Raw genomic sequence first — 21,928 nt, forward strand, 5'->3', positions numbered from 1 at the left:
TTAATATCAGTGTGTCATTGATGGAATGCTCTACTTGAGTATAAATAAGTGTAATAGATGTTTGCACACACAAAATATATAAAAAAAATACTTTCTACATTTCCCTCAACTAATTGTATAATTTATATTGATTATAAAACTTTTAATAACCAAAATCCTCTTTTTTTTTGGTAGAACATACAAAGGACTCAGTTTCCAGCATAACATTGTACTATATATCAATATCATACCCATTATGCACTTTGTTACAATATTGGTGCACCATTTTCCCCTTAATGTACATTCTGTCTACTGTCCCACAATAAAATTTATTAGATCCACAGTACTAGCACTTAAACAGGGGGATGTAAACTTTTGATGTCCACCATAAAACAACTTGGTGAGCCTGTTGGACTGTTTAACAACTGGAAGCAAAATACTATAAGACCATTTGTTAAGGTTGAATTATCCATAATTTGTTATTTTATAATGATTTTATTTGTCATTTAATATTTCACTGGAGTACATTTTTGGACTACTGTACCCACCTCTGCTTCTGCTTCCAAGGATATTTGGCCAGCTTGACGGTGAACAGTAATTTGATGGATGATTGCAGTCTGTATGATTGACAATAAAATACCTTTTAATCAGAAACACATAAAGAATTATATGAAATCGGCAACTTTCAAATTAGCCCATTGCAAGGCCAAGTTCCATCTGTTGGGTTTTCAGCAGTGGAGAATCCAAAAGGCCATCTGGCCAGAGAGCAGGACAATGACCACAAAGCAGAGTGTGCCATCTCATTCACCTGCAAATCAGGTTTTGTTGCTCCTCAAACCCCCAAGATGGTCTTTCCTCAATTTTACTTTCACCCCCTTTTCCACCTTTCACATATATTATCGCAGACTTGTGCCCGGACATTTTTAAATGTTTGTACTTCATGTCTACTTGTATGTCACCGTCCCCGCAGGAGATTCTTCTTCTTCATGTTTCAGTAATAAAGAGATCAAAAGTCTATTTGCGTCGTGTAGCTGTTTCAATTGTAATGATTAATTAATTTTAAAGATTAAAGTCCCAATGATCGTCACACACACCTGGGTGTGGTGAAATTTGTCCTCTGCATTTAACCCATCCCCGTGTGATTTTAATCCATCCCCTGGGGGAGAGGGGAGCAGTGAGCAGCAGCGGTGCCGCGCTCGGGAATCAGTTGGTGATCTAACCCCCCAATTCCAACCCTTAATGCTGAGTGCCAAGCAGGGAGGCAATGGGTCCCATTTTTATAGTCTTTGGTATGACCCGGCCGGGGTTTGAACGCACAACCTTCCAGTCTCAGGGCGGACACTCTACCACTAGGCCACTGAGCTGGTAATGATGGTAAATATGAAGTTATATAAGCTAGTGGATTCACTAAGATTGAGTATACAATATATTTGATGCACAGTCAGTAGGTTCCATATGGGTCCCAAAGGTTTCCAGCCACCCACTCACCTCCTTAATTAAATCCACTTAGATATGTATGATACTCTGCAACTTGTGCAGTTTATCACCAGCGAATAACGCTTTCCTCAACAGTTCTGAGGTGTTTTGATGAAACCGCCATGTTGTGTTGTGTAAACATTTATCCTGAAGCATTTGTTAGACTTCAATGAACATGCAATGTTCACTTGAGTATTATCCTAATTATGACAAGTAGCAAACATATTTTAAATACATTTTGTTGCTGCTGACAGTCATCCGTTAAATTGTTTCCATTAAATTGATTCTTTTTATGATCACTTATGATGGATTTCCTGTTTGAGATACCCAAAATGGCATCAATTACCAAGTTTGCAACCCCATTTTCTTTCTCTACTCATCACCCAGTCCAGTCACACTCAGCACACTTTATGTGGGTGTGGCCCATTGTTTCAGTCACCCGAGGCAGATGGTTGCTCACATTGGGCCTTCTCTCCACATGACCACTTGTGTAAAGGAATCTCTGGACACCCCATGAATGACTTGTGAAGAGAAGGTCACCATCTGCTGCCCAAAGGTCTCTTGTCTAAAGACTAGGGTGTTCTGCATGCTTTAGTTATTTGCACACTCCCTCCTAAGGCCACCACTTGATTATCATCTTAAAACATCATCACAAAAAGCACAATTGTGGACGGAATCCTCTCACACAAGCTGTGAAGCTACCTAACATTTTAATACTGTACATGCTAAAACCCGGAAACAGGTGACAAACAACAAATGGAATAATCTGCAACAAAAAGCGAGTGATCAAGTCATCAGTGTTTCCGCAACCTGTAATGATCCCAGTTGCACATGCGGCTGAAGCTGTACAGTAAATGCTGCTAGGCAACAGGACCAGCATCACTTTTTGTCACATTTGTCATCTTGCATGCCACAGATGAGAGAGACTTGATGTACCATAAAGCAAGTTTGTATTTAATATCTTGGAGTCTAGGAACAAATCTACAATGTCTTGTAGTGCCTGAACAAAATGCCAGAGTGGAAATTCTATGTGAATAAAGATGTACTGCATTGTAAACACGCAGGGACATTCAACCCTATGAATCAGATAAATACAAAAGCTGCACTATCACCATTTCTGATCAGACATTCTTGTCATTGTCAGTAAGATAATAATGCTGACAATTCACACTCAAGCTGTTACAACTTATTTTTCTTTTTACTGCACCTAATGGTACCCCAATGGCTTGAGCTCCTTCAAAGGAAAAAGAATGTGCGTTTGGAGCAGATTTGATTTTACACAGTCCCAAAGCTTATCTGAGCAGAAATACTGTTTTTTTTTTCTGTGAAAAGCTCAAAGCCAAGGTGGACAGAAAGGTAATGGTGTGACAATGTTATGTTAGTGCCTGAAGCTCAAGGTGCTCTTCTGTTCCAGCAAGTGCTAAATCACATTGCTCTGATGTCGTGCCAATGATGCTTACATATAGAGAACGCATGTTTGCTTAGTATCGAGGGATTCCTAGGTGATGCTTTCATGATGTTAAAATACCTGGTTATTTTCCACATTGTTTTAACTAGCTTTTAAGATAGGTAACAGCATCTCTCAGAATATATGCCAAGTTTATTAGGGAAAGCAGTTTGTAGTTGAAGAATATTCAATATGCTTAAATATTGTAGTGTATCATACTGAGTGGAGTTTTTAATCTTTTGTCTTTCTCCTCTCATGTGGCTTAATAAAAACACCTAATCATTACTTACACTACCATTCAAAAGTTTGGGGTCATTTAGAAATGTCCTCATCAATGCAGATAACATTAAACCAATTAGGAATACAATACAATAATACAATACAATAATTTCTGATAAATAATTAGGAATACATATTGTTAATGTGGTAAATGATTATTCTAGCGACAAATGTCTGTTTTTTAATGCGATATCTACATGGGTGTATAAAGGCCCATTTCTAGCAACCATCCCTCCAGTTTTCTAATGTTCCATTGTATTTCCTAATTGTGTTAGAAGGCTAATGGATAATTAGAAAACCTTTGAAAACCCTTGTGCAATTATGTTAGTATTCATGGAAAACACTAAATTAAAATCATACTTTTGGAGTCATTTAGTTTAGCTTGTGACAAGGGTTGTGGCTTACTTTAGACTCATCGTCAGTTGCAGTTCCAATTATACCACAGGCCTCGAGCGTCCACTTGCGGTTTAGTGTGAAAGTAACATGTGAAATGATGTAATGTGTTGATAATTTCACACATAAGTCGCTCCTGAGTATAAGTCGTACCCCCGGCCAAACTATGGGGAAAAAAAAAAAACTGCGCCTTATTGTCCGGAAAATACGGTAGTATGCGTACACAGCAAAAGCCAAAGTAATATTTGACCCATGAGTTACAAAACATAGATCTGTGGTTCTGAATATGAGGTAATATTTGATATATGATTTACAGAACATAGATCGATAGATCAGTCGCTGTCTTGCAATTTTGATGACAGGTGCTCATAGCTTGGCAGACCATCGTGGCTAGGGTTGATATTGCTGCTGGGGCCAGACTGTTGTCCACCCTCCCGCTCGCCCCCATTGACATCTCTCCGTTCCGGCAGAATATTGAGAGAGTTTGCAATGTGGTTCAGCATTTGATCCATGTGTGTGATCTATGAGAAGTGAATGCAATGTATGAATTATGAATGAATCAAGGTTAGGGAATACAACATTTTTACACCGAAGGCTCCTGTACATCTAGAACTGCGAGAGTGGATATGTGGTAAGCACTGTGTGGAATTTGTTTCTCCTCTTGCTTGCGTGTTTTAGAAAATCTAAATTGGCCAGGTACGTGTAGTGAGTATCAGTGGTTATTTGTGTGCCCTATATTTAAAAAATGAAAAAAAAAAATCAATTGTCTAAGTCAAAGAAGTCAACATTATACCAAAATAAATGATAAACTCTTACCTTGTCCTCCATCCTGCTGAGTCGGGCTCCAATGGAGTTGTTTCCCTTCTCTTTGGTTCGATCTGAAAACGAGAACAGCATTTCAAGAAAATGGATATACTATAGGTGGTTCTGCTCCAACAGTTAATGCATTCAATAGAGCAGTTAAATAATGAATTACCTGCTCCAGTCTGGAAAGAAGTTGTCTTCCCTAAAGACTGGTCCAGTCTGGAGGCATGAAATATAATGAGACATTCAACAATTTCTAATATATCACGTGTGGATGAGATCATTGTTGGTTCCCATTTATTAAGGTTGTCAGAGTGACGCATTTACCTTCTCTGTATTTCCTTGATCCGCACCATTAGATTGAGATGACCATGGGTGTATTGCTCAATCACATCTCGAACTTCATATGGTTTACGAGCTTGCTATTAGGATAAAGAAGATTGTCAGAGCTATGTTTTATCTGACTTTTACAAATAATATAATTGACTGCACAACACAGAGTTCATAAATGTACTGTAATATGTAATCCTGTGTCAATAGTCATATTTACAAAACAAGAGTTTTTTTTGGTATTGAATTAATCAATGTCATATTTACAAAACAAAAGTTTTTTGGTATTGAATCACACTCCATCACACTGAGCATGCAATGCATGATTTTTGCAACCTCAAATTTAATGTCATGAAACAATTTACTTTGTATTCTAGTACACCACTGCAACTTCGAATATATAATCAAATGTATTCCTCTCTCAAAGTGCTAATGTACATTTTTTTTGAATATACAAACAATTTCCTACATGCAGGTGTTCTTCCTGTACTGACCTGGAACTTGCTCTTCGCCACAAAATAGCGCATTTTCTGGATCACACGGATAGCTTGTCTATGGGACTTGGTTAGTCTGTTAAAAATGAAAGCTTGTTCATATCGGGGGGAAAAAAAACAATCAACTAGCCACATATTATTCATTAATGAAAATAAGTCGTCGTAAAAATGTGTTTTATTAATGTAAAAAAATAACTAAATAAATCATCAAACTTGAAGTTATCCTGGTTCCCACTTTTTCCAATAGAAAATGTTGTCATTTAAAGCACCACATTAGACATGAATGTGCTGATGGACAATTAAGGACAGCAACAAAAATACGCTTAAAAAAAATCCTGGTTTAAAAATAAAGAAACAGCAACTCAAGCTACAGTGCAATATTTCAGATTTAGCTGCTGTGAATAGAGAGCAACATGATTTTCCACCAGAGCCTCATTACACTGGAAAAACAAATGAATGGTTAAGTGGGAATAAGAGCATTGTGTATTTTATAATGGGGATCACTTTTGGCTTCATCTGGAACTGCAGTCAACTGCCAAGCTAGAAATAGGATTAGGTTATGAATACTGTGCTTTGTATAATTGCATAATGTAAAAATAATGATGTTGAACACTGCATTGGAATAATATTTCATAATTATCTATCTACTATCTATCATGCACAAAGAATTTAAGCCTTTCAATTGAGGCGTTACAAGAACAATAAGAACAATTTGCAGATACAGTAAATGTGTGTTCTTAGGAACTGAATAATAAAGCTGTAAGCGTATTTATATCTGTCATTTTTTTTTCTTTTGAAAAACTCACAAAACGGTTTTGTTTCGGTATAATCATGTTAACTAAGATACATGAGTGATTACAGTAAAGAACAATTCCTCCAAAATTTCTATTCAAGAAATTTGATTAAGGGGACGCATTCACTAGACCTTGGTAGAGAAACTTAAGGCATTTAACGCATTGTTTTTTTCATCATGAAACATTGATGAAATTTGCATAATTTAGTGTTCAATTTTATTGTTTGTTTTATTTGTACTCTATGACTGCTGCTTGTTGTTAAGTTTCGAACATTGATGGATAGTTTTATAAATTGGAGTCTGCACAGCAGTGATTTTTGCCACCAACACTGCTGCAAGCAATTGCAGCTCTGCATCATTACCCCACAATTTAGAAAGGAAGTCCCATGGGTCAAAACTCTAGACCTCTTTTGTTTCAATTAATGTTAGATCCTTACATTATAGTGCAGTTACTTAACAGTTATTTCCTTTGATAGATGCTGTGAAGCTTTCTTGTTCAAGTGCTTGAGCCACCTCACAAAAGTGCCACATTTCCTAATAAGCAGTTATTTCACAGCAACGCTTTTAGCATGACTACATCATATATGATAATTGGAGGACCAAATGCATTACCATTATATTCCATTAGGAACACACGTAGAATGAAAGGCGATACAATGTACGGCGGGGTCCGACATCAATAGCGGCCTGCTGGCCTTAGTAAGAGAGCAATATAGACAAAAAGCCAGTTTAAATAAATACATAGATCTGTACTTTTCCATATTCACAGGCAGCTAACTAGTACTTATTGCTTTTTATGAAGAAGAAAGTGTGGCTATTTTGAGAGACTGCCTTCTCCTTTATTCACTGACTGTACACGGCACGCTAGGCACATCACTCGCATGCGTTTGCGTGACAGAGACAGCACGCTTCACCAGTTCATCCAAAGGTACAAAATTAATTTTAAATACAATAAAGTATTCTAAAACAGGTTTACTGTCTATCCATTTTCTATACCGCTTGTCCCCACGGGGGTCGCGGGCGTGCTGGAGCCTATCCGAGCAGTAGGTGGGGGACTTATACTGTATAAATTGTATTTGGATGGCTTGGTGGCGGCAGGCTAGCTGTGTCTCATTATCTTAAAGCCCAGAAAGTTTATATTTGTTTTATTTTTTTTATGTGTGAAAGCTCATGTGCATTTTGACTTGCTACCCGATTAAAAATCTGACTCATTACAAAAGCACCATGGACCGCTATGCAAGAGTTCAGTCTGGTTCAGCCAGTAGACATTTTGCAGCGACACCAGTGTATCAACATTTAAAATATGGTCGTATGATGGGTTTATAAAAACTGACATACATCAAGAAGAATGATGGGTGTGAAAATTTGTTATTCAGCTCAATTACAACAGTCCATCTGATTGATCACTTACGGTATGTCACAATACATCAGGGGTGTCCAAACTCGGCCCTGGAGGGCCGCTGTCCTGCCTTTTTTATATGCTACCCTGTTTCAACACACCTGATTGAAATGATCAGGATGGTTAGCAAGCTTCTTCAGAGCTTGCTCATAAGAGCTGAGCAGCCCTTAAGCACTAGAGCTGAACATGATTGCACAAACATGGGCTTTGATCTTCTTTTCTGAAGGTTTTCCAGTATTTGTGATTGGGATGTCAAATATTAAATGAGATCTTGTTCTGCTCGAAAAAATAAATAAATACGAACATAGAAGTCATTATCTTAAGACAGGGGTCAGCATCTCCAGTCTTCAAGGGCTCCTATTCACAATGTTTTAGATGCACCCCTCGTTTTTAAATGACCAGCTTGTCATCAAGCTCTGTACAAGGATCCTGATCATTTCAATCAGGGGTGTTGTAGGAGGGACGCAGACAGGTACTCTGTAAAGAATCGACTATCGTATTTTCGCAGTTTTTTTTTTCCATAGTTTGGCCAGGGGTGCGACTTATACACTGGAGCGACTTATGTGTGAACTTATTCACACATTATTATATAATTTCACATGTTATTTTCACACTAAATCGCAAGAGGGCGCTCTAGGCTTGTGTTGATAATTGTCTTGATAAGCAACGTAGAAGAGGAAGCACCACCGATCTCCGGCGTTAGCGGAGTTGTTTAAAAGTGACACAGAGGATGATTTAGGATTTAGTGATTTGGAGTGACACGGATGGTTTGGTAAACTTGTTAGCATGTTATTCATGCTATAGTTACCTGAATAACTCTTATGTTATGTTAACATACCAGGCACATTCTAAGTTTGTTGTTTGTGTCATGTAACGTTAGCATACCGTACAATTATTCAGCCTGTTGTTGCCTCTATTCTATTTTTTAAATTGCCTTTCAAGATGACATCTCTGTTCTTGGTGTTGGATTTTATCAAATACATTTTCCCCCAAAATGCGACTCATACTCCAGTGCGACTTATATATGTCTTTTCCTTCTTTATTATGCATTTAATGGCTGGTGCGACTTGTACCCCGGAGCGACTTATAGGCCGGAAAATACGGTACAACAAAATATGAATTAAAAATGAGCTCATGTCGACCTTTAAAACACTAATTTCCACATTCTCACATGGAAAAAACCGCAGTGTGACCAAGACTAAACTCACTGAGATATGGAGGTAGCCGCAGTCAGTGCACAGTCTCGCTCCAGCTCCTGATCCAGGTTGTCTGCTGAACTGTATTTTGTCTTGAGGCCAGTGGATGGATCAACATCCAAAAAGCCAAGATTTGTCTCTACAAATGAAAAGCACACACACCATGTTGTAAACTGGACTTTCAGACTTGTGAATGCCAGCTAATCAGGGGGATACAGCATAGTCATTATATAGCTCTTTTTTTTTCTTCTCAATTTCTTATTAGCGGTAAATTAGATGATCAACATCAAAACCGACCCTTGAGAAGTACATTGCTCTAATGGAATTGGCAAATGAGGATTGTCACACAAAAAAGAACTCTGTAGTGATGATTATAATAATAGCTCTGTTTTTTTACATTTTGTAAGGCTGAAAACAGCGTCATCATCTTTAATTGTCTAGGAATTTTGAGCGAGTAGCACATTAGGCAGGTGCCTTTCATCTGGGGCTGTATGCTCTCTGCTATAATTAGGACAGCATTTATCTTTTCAAGCAGACAAGATTAAGATAATTCTGCAACTACTATGCCTGCAACACAACTGAATGTCAAATTTAAACTGGAAAAAATGAATCTTCTATTACTTTTGCTGTACAAAAATATAAAAGTAACAATGAGTGCAGGAGCCTCTGTGGGATTTCATTTTGGATTTGGATGTGAATGCTCAAACCAATAATATGAATTTCAGTCAATACGTTCTTCTTGTGTTGTATAGATAACAGGCTTGATAAATATTTAAGAATAAACTCATAAAATATAGATATCGGTATGCTGGTTGGCCAGTTCCCGAAACACTGCCAAAGTGGCCTTAAAAAAATGAAGAAATGCTCAGTGAGGGAGTGCCATGGGTCTGTTTGTGCAAGTGTGTGGGATGTATGTGAAACAGGAAAAAAAAAAAATCTGAAGAAGACGTGACTGGACTGAGAATGGTGTGAAAAATCCAAATCTTACAAATATACTGTGAATTGCATCACTGTATTTAAGTTTCAAATCTTTATAAAGACAATAATTATAATTATTTGTTTAAATTAAAGTGACAACAATGTGACTATGACAAGGATATGTAGTATCATGCCGTAACAGTTTCTCCCCATGTGGTAGTTGTGGTTACCAAGTGAGCGTTAAAAACAATAAAAGTGACGTGAAGTGAGACCTGGATACAAACAGCAGCTCACCACCTCCTCCCACAGAAAGATATGACTCTAAACCATGGCGACAAAGATGAAGACAAAGGAGAAACATATAGTTGAGAAGAAATTAATCATCAAAAATGTCAATAGACCAGGAAGCAGCAAAAAGCCACAAAAATAACGAAATATATCACACAAAAATTGGGCTAAGATCTCTCCAAAAAGTTGCTGTTATCATTTTTGCTGCAACGGGATTTTCTGGTTCTAAAGCTGATTCAGCCCAAAAATGACTGCTTAAATAGCCCAGTTAATGGGCAATATTTTAAACATAACACCAGCATTGTTAGATTTTTTCCTGGGGCACTTTTCATTTTCTCACCAGGTCCGTCAGCAAATATACTATTCTGTCTACTGCCTATTCGGCTTATCCTCACAAGGGCCACAGGCGACTTTGGGTGAGAGGTGGAGTAAAACCTGGACTGGTTGTGAACCAATCACAGAGCACATAGAGCAAAATAACCATTGATTTAATTCAGTCTTCAATGAACCTAACATGCATGTTGTTTGAAAATAAGGAAGCAGGCAGAGTACCTGCAGAAAACCTCACGCAAGCATAGAGAGAAAATAAAAACTTCACAATGGAACCAGGACTCAAAACCACAACCTCAAACCTGTCAGGTGCATGAGCAAAACCACTCACCCACGGCAAGTGCACAAGAGCGACTCATTAGAGATTGTCAGTGCATGGCAACTGCTGGTTCGAAAACACAATGACGGATACACAATGAGCTGCTGTGCTGTATTATGTGAACTCGTGGCAAACCAGAAGATTGGACTTGTTGAGCAATAAAAGCTTTCCAGCTTTGTGTTGTATGGATTGTACTCAGAAGAGCATTCAGAATGTATTATGCCCTTCTGATATTGTTCAGTCTTTTCTTCTTTGAAACAGTCCCTTTTCAAGGCTTGAGGCATTGATTGTATTACTTTTTATGCACAGCATTTCAAGATAGAATAAAATGTTAAGAAGAAATGGATGACAGTCTGTAAACTATAAACAATAAGAAACACGCAGCTGAACATGAAGAAATTAATGCTTACACGCAATAAAAAAAAAAAGACAAAGGGTGAAAAGCCTGATCTCATCCGCCACATAGTTTTCAGGTTGGGGTTCCATTTCACATTTTGTTTTCCTGTGTGGAATTTGCATGCTCTCCCTAAACGAGCTATCTTTGGGTATACATTACAAAACAATGTATGTTAGTTTAATTGACGCTCTAAATGTGATGTCTGTCTATATGTGCCCTGTGGTTAGTTGGTGACCAGTTCAGGGTGTACCCAAAGCCAGCACTTCAGCAACCCAAAAAGGGGATAACCGGAAAAGAAAATGAATAGATTGAAGGATGAATTGCGTTTGTGGGTATTAAGGTTTGACTTAAGTCCAGGGTTGTGAGCAAGACATACTACGCATTCCCATGTCCAAATTGGGTTAAATGATTTACTTGTAACTTACTTCTTATAATTGCATCACTGCAGTATATCCTGTGTACAGTTTTGCAAGTTCAATTGTACAAACTCATTTTTGGTGTGCTTGACCATGTGTAATGTTGAGAATATGTCCCTGATTTCCCCAGATTCCCCAAACCATCATACATTTTTACTTTCAGACTAAATGTGCAGTTTCCACCCCCTCATTACAGAGACTTTTTGTTTACACTAGACTGGAGATATTCTGGGAGCATATGTTTGTACCTGTGTCCACTGTTTTGCATACATCAGAGCTCAAAACGTTGTTCTTCTGACTGCTCGGAACTGTGAGAAAATTTGGGGAAGCGTCTTTCTTCTCCTGGCAATGAAACACAATCATCTCAGCCCAAAAAAATGTCCTTGGTAAATAGCATCGTATTGAACATGTGCATGCAAAACACCCATAGGTGACCCACTCCAGAGTGGTAGACATTCTAATAGATTCTGCATTTCATTCAACTGTATAAAATGTTCAGATAACAGAGGAAAACGTCTAATGCACTAATCCACTTTCCTGCCACTTGTTCAACAGAAAATGTTACACTTTGTGATACAAAAATATAGCTTACGTTTTGGATAATACAGTCACACAGTGGTTAGCACGTCTGGGAAGTTTGCGTTTCCCCAATTTCCCATGGATTTTCATTCACGCACTTGGGCTACGTCCCACAATTCCCAACCCTATATATTAGAGACTCTAAATTGTCTATATGTGAGTGTGATTGGCTATTGTCTATCAGTGCCCTGCAATTGGCAAACTTACTGCCCATCAAGCCCCAACATTGGTCGTGCAGAAACCAAAAAGGCCATATCAATTCGTCTTTTCCTCCATACACCCAAATCACCACCAAATTATTCATATTAACTGCTAGTCATTCAATTTTGGTTGAGTCTAAACTATGGCAACATTTTCAAAGACATTTGGTCTGGTAAAAACATAAACCCTTGTTAAATAAGAATTCATTGATGTTAAAGAAGAATTTATCAAAACAATACCAACCAGTTTCGTAGGCGTTGTGGTCGACAGTGAGTTGAGGGTTTGTGATCTCTTTCTGAAAAACATCTTATATGTGGCTGAATCTGAATTTTCCAATGCAAAACATCTCCATGATGCCTGAGGAGGACAAACATTAGAGCTATGATAACTGGAACCCATTTAATGTACAGTGCCAGTTGTGCAAGGAAGAGCCGCAGCCAGACCATGTAACTACAAATGATACTGGCTTGTTCATATTTTACGGCTGAATACCTGGATCACACTAGCAGCAGCGGGGATTTGTCTGTTGAAATGTTTCCGTCTTTGCTTCTGCTGCACCTCCAGCGCAAAGCCTGAGCCTAAAATTCCCTGTGAAGAAAATCAAAGCTAGTTAAAGTCCAACAGCACACTGGTGGGCTGCAGCGTTGCCCAAAATAGCTCAGCCATGGCCAAAAATGTTTGTCTAACCAATAAGTAGCTCATCACAAAGGTAGATAAAGTTAATTGACTTGAATATAATCATTTTTTAAAAATAGGAATGAACTCCAGACCTAATAAACAAGACATTTGAGTGTTTGAGTGCCTGCTTCCACTTACTGCAGGAAGTGCAAATAAGGATATGGCAAAGACCGAGAAACACGATGCAATCATCTTCCCAATCCACGTCTGAGGAACGAGGTCTCCATAGCCAACGGTCGTCACTGTTACCTGGTACATGAAATTGTTTCAGTTTTGTCAATCATATGATTAACAAAACAACTTAACTGAGCTCCAACTGTTAGCATGGTCAGACTCCAATAAGTGGACCGCATTTTTTTTGCAACAATTTTAAACTGTACTACTACTACGTGATCATGATGTAAAAATCTCTAACACAGCGGTGTCAAACATTGGCCCGCGGGTCAAATCTGGCCCACAGTGTATTTATATTTGGCCCGTGAAGACAAACTGTGACTTTGTGTAAATACTAAAATTACAAATTGTCTTCACTTTTAAAAATAGAGATGTTTCTAGCAATTTTTATTTCCATTCATCTTTTTAAAATTTTGATCAGTTCTTACTATTTCAAAACAACTTATTCAATAGTTTGTTGTGTAGCCTATACTGTATAGGAGACATTCATGTATTTATTTGGGTTGACAGTCATAATTGGCTTCCGAAGGAAGCTTTGACTACGATGCGGCCCGTGACAAAAATGAGTTTGACACCCCTGCTCTAACATATTCTTACCACTCCCCACCACAGAGCATCAGCGTATGTATCAAACGCGTTAGCTTCTTTTTCTGCCAGGTAGACAAAGTACGAGGCGAAGATCAGGCACAGAAAGCCAATGTAGAGTGCTGTGATCAGCTCCTGAAATACACATTCACACAAAAAGGCAAGGATTATTTGAAAAACAAAAATGAAATTTAGCATTCACTGTTATCTTCTTAGTGATTAACAAAAAACTTTACACTTATGTTTATTCCATCTAAATAGAAAAAAGTCAGTTTCCCTTCCTTCACCAATCTGGGTTTTAAACATATTTGGCAGGACACTTTAAAATATTTTCTTCAAAACGGGGAAGAGGGATGTTCCAGTCATGTGGAGTGCATTAGGCAACACATTATACACACTAGTGTGGTTAACAATTGAAAGCTTATGGTCTTATTCATTGTCAAGGAAAGGAACATAGCACCCAGTGGAGTAGCTTTAGCGTTCATCTGGCAATTCTTTTTTTATGAGAGAATAATGCAACTACAATGCAATATAAGCTATAATATGTAATACAATATGTAACGTAATACAAGTAATGTGAGCTATAGCGATTTCATAACATTTTGTGAACAAGATTAAGATCATCAAGAAATACGCAATACAAGAGATTCTTACTACTCTATGGGCTTAATAATGATTGCATTTTCAATGTGCTAGATCAGAAATGAAAGTAGTCATATAGTTAAAACGTAAAAGAAAAATCACTAAGTGGAGCTCTTTATAATCAAATATATAGAAGTTTAGGGTTTTGTCGAGTTTTGTATGATTGGCTGACAAGATCCAACAAAGATTGGGCCATTCTCCCTAATTGCACTTTTAGCAATTAAAGAAAAACACTTCAAAGTAATGCAATTTTTGGTTTCATATACTGTCTTAAAATTTCACAAGCATTGAGAGTTCTGCTCTTACTGAGTTGGAACCAAATCAGGAAATGTTACCACATGTTTTTACAGCCTGCCACAAAGGAGCAAAGGCAGGTCATTGCATAATGTCTTTTTTTCTTCCTGGCAAAGGTTGTGATGTTAGTAAAGAGTAGGAAGCCTCCACCATCTCTAGTAGACCATTAAATAAAATAAAATAAAATATAAAATCTAGTAATCCCTTAAAATTCAACTCCTTAATCTTTAATCTCCAGATATCTTTTATTGCATCCCTACATGTCTTCCTGGAGTCATTTCCAAACGTTTAGTCGAACTGGCGACTACATTTAAGAGGCAGTGCTTTCCGTCTGCTCCTGAGCCAGTGAGGAGCAACGGTGCAAAATGTGTTTACAAGCCAGATGCATGCGAATGCTATTTAGTGTATATTTAAATTAGGTTATAAAATTAGGACTGGATAGTGATTAGAGTTAATGAAACTGAACTGAATTTGAATTCGAAGCCCCCAGATGTTACAACAGAAGGGTGTTTGGCTAACTATTACTATAAAAACAAAACACAAATTGAGGATACACTGCAGCATGTCCACATAATAAAATTCAGTCTGTCTTCTGGTACTTATTGTGTGCTGGGGATGTGCAGCTATGGAAAACTAGTAAACTCTCCCACTACAGTGTGCTACTAGAGGAACGGCACAAAACGTGCACGTTCTAGACACATTTAGTATGAAAAATTCTCAATCACTCTTAAACTGAGTCAGTGTGACTATACAAGACTTTTACCTGAGGCTACATGTCCTTACAGAGTGGAATTAATGGCACAATGTGCAACAAATCAAAAGCAAGCACTGGATGGTCATAATATTGGATGCTACCTTGAATGATCATAGCAGTCAAATTGACAGGGGGTGTCATATTTCATTATCTGTTTAATTTGTAGCAAGTTTTTTTTGTTTTCTCTTGCTCAATTGTTTATTTGTTTTTTTATGCTTTGTCTTGGCAAAAACTTACAGCTATGGAGGCTTTAGCCTTACGTCTGAGACTTGAGGAAAAATCTTATGGAGGAGAGTTTTGTCTCTTGGCCGTTGGACACATTGTCATGTAGCTTTGAGAGTGACTCAAAAGTGATATCACAAGTGTTTGCTAGCAAAGAAAAAACAAACGAGTGCATCAAATTGCACACTTGGCAACAAGGTGACCTATGCTTCTACATTAATGAAGGTTGGTGTACTGATGTCACAGTGTTGTCACTTTTCATAAACATACATAGGCAACGATGAGACACGGAGGCCAGGACAGCAAACGGGAGTGTATGGTTGTGAAATTGGCTCAGCCTTTTCATTTGGAAGGGGAGAAATATCACCAATCATAACTTCTTTCCTTTCCTTGAAATTGCCAAAGCTCTAAAAGAAGGCCCAGAAAATCAGCCTGGTTGGTGATGAGAAACCTTACTGTGCAAACCTGACTGTCTGTAAGCAAATGTAAGCCAAGGAAAAATATCTCGATTCGAAGCACTGTCCACACATTTCCAAAATCGGAGACTGTTACACATTTCAACAGAACCAATGTTGGAGTAGATGTGCTTGATCAAATGGCAATTTAGTGAAAATACAACGCTTGCCATTGGTAATCTTTTATAATATCCTTGACCTGGCTGCCATAAATGTTTCAAGCCTGTTCCAGAAATGCATCAGTGAGATGTTGGAGATGCACATAAAGGTTACCTGTGGTGTCTGTGAACCATAAGCAAAACAGCATGGCATTCTAAAAGCAGAGTGTCTTGGACTGGCTCTCAGCTGTCACAACATTTTGGAACATTCATATAATTTAATAGTTTTAATTGTTCAAGGTATAATAATGACACTAACCTATACTGAAAGCAAGATACATTGGTTTTTATTTGTCATTTTTACAGAGAAAATGTTTACAACTTTGTACTCGTAATTGCAGAAGATCTATGTTACATCAATTAAATAAATAAATATCGTAATTATAGTTTTCATTTGGTGACATGATCTGTTTTTACCTATTCCACCAATTTATTCTTAGATATGTTTAATAAAAATCCAAATTTTATGCGAAAAATGGAGCAGTCAAAATGACTGCTATGGTCATTATAGTAGTTGCTGAATTCTGCAACACAGAGTGTTAAAAGACTACAGGAGCAATTTGGGCATTAGCACTTTGCAAGCCCTGCGCTCAGCGGGAAGAAATGGACTATGAAAAGTGAAACTACTGCGGTAAGAGCAGGAAATCATCGTCGCGTATCTCTGCTGATTACTACTCAGAAGGAAGATGAAAATCTGAAGCCCTATATATTCTCCACAGTAGCTTTTTTTTTTTAGCCTTTCTTTCAATATTCTTGGCTGTGAAGTGTTTTTGCACATTTTGCAAGTTCAAAGTGTGGTGATATAAGAGTGTCAAATAAGTAACATGTAAACTTGAAAACCCGAAGGGTTCTGGACTGAAAAGTAAAGTACCTGGTGATGGGCATAGACAACAGACCCCAGGATACGCCATGTACCTCCCTGGCGGTCTACGTGCAGCATACGCAGTATTTGCAGGAAACGGATCCCCCTAGAATGACAACAGAGGGGAAACACACCGACTTTTTTCCCCACAGCAATTTGACTCAGGGTGGAGTCTTACCTCATCGCGGAGGTTGCAAACGCCTGCCCATTGGAACCAACTGCTAGCACGAATATTGAGGAAACGACAACAATCAGATCTGTGTAAAGAAGAACGAAAGGCTTGAATAATTATGACCCTGCTAAATGTACAAAATCATACCTTGCTGTACAAACATACAAAATTGTTTTACATAATAACGACAGTTGGTATTTGGACTGACTGAACTAAGAATGAGATACGGGAAAGTTTATGAAGAATACTTTAAATTAAAAAAGGTTTTTGAAATAATAAATCAAACGCAAAATGAAACACAACATAGACATCAAATTATTTTGTTTACTTAAATAATTAAATTAATATTGTATTACAATAACATTACAATTACAGATTCATTTTATGACATTAAGAGATAAATAGATGACAGATAGATACTTTATTGATCCCAGAGGGAATCTTATATTTTCGATAGATATTGCACTGCACTATTTTCTTGGTTTTGTGTGCCACATTGTGTGTGTGCGCGCACGTGCATTTGCATGCATGCATGTATGTTTGTATGCGTATGAACTTCATACCTATGATGATTATTGGCTTCCTTGCGAATCGTAGTCGTCCACAGAAGCCAACATATATACTGCGACAACCTGCTGACCAAAGCCGGACAATATATTCCAACCCTAGGAAAACCACAACAAAAATCTCCTGGAAAGGGAGGAAGAAAATTAGAGTAAAAAGGACAGAAAATGTTGAACAGAAATATGACTGTACTTGTTGTCCTCTTTTAGACATTTCTATATTTAATTCCACTAAATATTTTTAAAACATCTCTAAATAAATACACAATTTTGTCCTATTCTCAGATTAGATTTTTTTTGTTTTACCATTCCTCAACTTTTATCTTTTGCTGCCTTTTTTGTCAGCATTCGGAAATATGTCGAAAGCATTCATTTCAAAATAAAATAATATTTGAAAGTAAAAACAACAAAACAATAATGGAAATCAATTCAGACAGTTTTTGATTGGCTACAGGTGAAAAAGGCTTTGCAAATCATTGAATTCAATTTTTTCCCATTTCACACAATGCCCCAACTTCAGATAAGTGTGCAACTATGTTCCTTTTCCCCCCAATGAAACCGGGAGAATTTAGAATCGTAGTAGTGAGGGCATTTCTGAAAGACAAACTATGCAGCATCGCAACGAGGAGTCTGACAGCTTTTGAGAAAATAATGAACTAAGCTGGACTAGTTTTGAGGTGTACAGTGAAAAAAAACAACACAATAAAAAAGCCTGGCAAGAAAACTTCTTCCAATGTACTGTATTTGTTGTGATTGCAATCATCAATTTCGAAATAGAGTGAAGCGTGATGTGTTGAAATTCAAATGTCGTTGCTAAACAGCCATGTAAATAAATCACTGCTATCCACACGTAACCTTGAAGGTACAGATAAGCAAGCTGCTTACCAAAGTGGCTTTTAGATATATAAAAGACCTTTTGTGTGTGTTTGCTGTGTGTGAGTAAAAACACTTTCAATTCATGAATATGAGTTTCTTTTCCCCCAAATAATCTTAGATAATAAAAAATCAAGAGCAGAAATATCGGCATGGACGTGTGATCTATAATAAAATTGTAAACAACAATATAGTATTTGCAAATATGACTATCGGGCATTAGCGGGGGGGTGGGGGGGGCACCTTGAATCGGTTGTTAGCCAATCGCAGGGCACACAGAGATGAAAACCATTCTCACTCACACCAAGGGGCAATTTGGAGTGCTTAATTGGCCTACCATGCATGATTTTGGGATATGGGAGGAAACCGGAGTGTAAACCCGAGTAAACCCACGCGGGCACGGGGAGAACATGCAAATTCCACACAGGGATGGGCGGAGGTGGAATCGAACCCGCACCCTCCTAACTGTGAGGCGGACGTGCTGACCAGTGGGCGCCTCTGGAAACAATATATTAACTCTTATTTATTTTCTTATTTATTTAAAGAACAATGTTTGTGAAAATCAGTTTGACTTTAAAATGTTTACAAAAGTGTTTTGAAATACAAAAAAAGCATTTAAAAGTACAATACAGTGTTTAAAAATACAATAAAGATTCACAAAAGTCTTTTATGGATATTGTAACAATATATTTTCTCTGGATCATGGATTTTCACATATCGCGGGTGGTCATGGAACCAATTATCTGTGATAAATGAGGGATTACTGTATATGTGTGTGTAGGTGACTAATAATACAGGTGAAATTTCAGGATGAAACTAAAATGCACTGTAACTTTTACAGGCAAATTTCTGACTTTATCTAAACCTTTGAGCACTTTTCAATGCCTGTACTTTTTTGTGGAACTTGCTGGTGGTAAACATCAAAATTCGAGTCTGCTTAGTCCTTGAATCGACAATTGATTCAGACGTCATCATTCTGAAGACATTATGAGGCCAGGACAAGCGACAGTACGTTATTGTGAAGCTTCAAACTATATTGCCAAAGGGAGATGGTACTTGACGCAGTGTCATCAGCAGGTTGCAACAAGATAAAAAGAGACTCAATACTCTATTGTTGTGCAAAAAGTTCAGAAAAATTAAACCGTTTGACTATTGGTATAAATGTACATCTTAAATATATGGGAATTTTCAATGTTTAAATTGGAAATTATGTACTTTTTAGCATCATCTTTTTCACATCATCAGGTGCAAAAGCTCTAGGTCTTTTGCAAAAAAATACATGACAAAAATTCAATTAATAAATGTTGGAACATCCCTGAGAGTGTTATGTTCAAGTTGCTAGACAGTTCATTTCCTGTTATGCTTGTTATATTTTCTCACTTTGTGCTTCAAACGTAACCACTGTTATGATATTTCCCAAACCTTATTCATCCACCCACGTTGTCATTCTACCTAAGTAATTTGCATTCAAAGTTTGTAGAGTTTTCTTAAGATGATGATTTACATATTTTGCTGCGAACTCTTGCATAAAATCCACAGTGTTACTCATAATCTGGGAATATTTAAGTATTGTTATTCTCAGGCCTGGGTGAACTTGAAATGAGTCATCAAAATAAGACATTTTTGTGATACAGTTTTTCTGAAAGAAGGATATCGTCTTACAAGGGTGTTTAAAGAAGAAAAATATCCAACGGAAGTTGCTGTTACATAAATGGGCTCAAATTCAGCAGTAAAACTCCACCTGTGTACAAATACCGTAATTTTCGGACTATAAGTCGCACCGGAGTATAAGTCGCACCAGCCATAAAATGCCCAAAAAAGTGAAAAACAAACATATATATGTATATAAGTCGCTCCTGAGTATAAGTCGCCCCCCCACCCAAACTATGAAAAAAAACGCGACTTATAGTCCGAAAATTACGGTACTTAAAATATGACCTATTTCTTAGTTCAGTTCAACAACTGCCTCATATAACATTGATCGGGCTCAGAGTCTTGTGCTTCTAACCAAAACAACATTGTGCAGCTCATATTTGAGAATACAGAGAAAATCTATGAAGTTTGACTTGTTGTGGTATGAAGCTTTACATTGACATTGCATTTTTCTTACATTAACTATTTCCTTGCTTCCTTTGTGAAGTGGTACATCACGATTAATTGATTCAATATGACAATCTCTCTTTGACAATCAAAATAAACACTCACCACCCAAAAGAGAGCGGGGAAAACAGAGTCGTGTGACTTGGGAATGGTTGACAGAATGCTGAGAATCAGGCAAGCAATAATTAGAAGGAACCTGGTCATGAGAGATGCAAAGAGGAAAATTAGTGCAACATAAGGACTTCACACTTGTATGATTGCGCGAGAATAAAAAAAAAAAAAAATCAGTGCAACATTAGGACTTCACACTGCAAGATTGCGCGAGAATAAAAAAATGTGCACGCATTGACGAGTCTGAATCCTTCATTTGGTCCTCATTATAAAGGAATGCATACACATCTGTTTAGCTGCACAGCCCTTGAAAACAAATTGCTATAAAATACTCATGTTGCAGTTCGAAACCTTGATATAAGTTCTATGTGAGAAGTTTTAGTTTTAATTTGCACTGCTATTCCTAAATTAAATGTACCCTGGTGCTTTGTAGGGAAGGGAACCATGAATGCAATAAAGTTATAAATATATTTCCGTATCTAGTTGCTGCATCTTTTGTTCTTTAAGTAAAAAATCCGATGACACTCACACGGTGAAGTGATAAACGAAGCACTTCCAGCCGGATGGCCTTTCCAAAAAGTTATACACTCGTGTTTGGAGAGAGGCGTGAGTGAGGACAGGTCGCACCCTGCTGCTGTACAGCGACATGCGCCCCGACATAATGCGGGGCTGAAGTAAGTAAGGCTGAAGATGAATTGCTGGTGCCTCCATAGTTGATCGGTGGTTGTTGGACGCGCCGAAGTTGCTCTCTCCCACTTCCCAATCTGATGATCTCTCATCTGGAGACTTCCGTGTGTTCCCCCGAGAGCGTGCAAAATTCGACATTGTGTCTTCTGTATGTTCTTTCACCGCTTGGTTAACTTCCCCCCGCTTATTTTTCGGTCAATCGTTAAATACAGTCTCTATTGCGCAACAGCTACTCTTGGAACAACAAGCATCTTCCCTGGACAAGATCCAGGGTGGAGGGCGTGGCTTATTGAGCAGTTTACTACACTACAAGAAAAGGTACTTTTGTGTATATTTTCAACAAATGTTTCTTTATTGTTTTCACTTCTTATTCATGCGAACCTATCAGACAAAACTGTTGAAATACTTGCAGGAATATAATCATGCATTTGTGATTTTGATGATTTTATCATTTTGAATCTAACTTCAATTATCACGTGTCTCGCATCGTATTAGCTTTCTGTTTTATTCACGTAGGCTACCTACGTTTTTATCACATTATTCCATTGTACCTGTTTTTT

At 37.7% G+C, this 21,928-nt stretch overlaps 1 protein-coding gene across 1 annotated transcript; it reads right to left on the reverse strand.

Annotated features, from left to right (window-relative positions):
- Positions 1 to 2,388: 2,388 nt before the first annotated feature.
- kcnq1.1 (potassium voltage-gated channel, KQT-like subfamily, member 1.1) lies at positions 2,389 to 21,634 on the reverse strand. The gene is made up of 16 exons (XM_037248427.1): positions 21,211 to 21,634; positions 20,676 to 20,766; positions 17,598 to 17,724; positions 17,041 to 17,119; positions 16,872 to 16,968; positions 13,488 to 13,610; positions 12,855 to 12,965; positions 12,531 to 12,626; positions 12,282 to 12,395; positions 11,507 to 11,600; positions 8,603 to 8,729; positions 5,203 to 5,278; positions 4,706 to 4,800; positions 4,551 to 4,597; positions 4,391 to 4,452; positions 2,389 to 4,095 (listed from the first exon to the last, which is right to left on the reverse strand). The coding sequence occupies exons 1-16, from the start codon at positions 21,504 to 21,506 to the stop codon at positions 3,907 to 3,909; spliced, it is 1,824 nt and encodes a 607-aa protein (XP_037104322.1). The 5' UTR covers positions 21,507 to 21,634; the 3' UTR covers positions 2,389 to 3,906.
- Positions 21,635 to 21,928: the final 294 nt, after the last annotated feature.

This window comes from Syngnathus acus, chromosome 3 (genome assembly GCF_901709675.1).
Source record: "Syngnathus acus chromosome 3, fSynAcu1.2, whole genome shotgun sequence".
Lineage (NCBI taxonomy): Eukaryota > Metazoa > Chordata > Actinopteri > Syngnathiformes > Syngnathidae > Syngnathus > Syngnathus acus.

Coding starts and splice junctions, on each gene's coding strand:
- kcnq1.1 (XM_037248427.1), bottom strand. CDS start 21,506: ATGTCGAATTTTGCACGCTCTCGGGGGAACACACGGAAGTCTCCAGAT. Junction 16,969..17,040: donor TTTGCAACCTCCGCGATGAG/GTAAGACTCCAC, acceptor TTGTCATTCTAG/GGGGATCCGTTTCCTGCAAA. Junction 4,598..4,705: donor ATCAAGGAAATACAGAGAAG/GTAAATGCGTCA, acceptor TCATGCCTCCAG/ACTGGACCAGTCTTTAGGGA.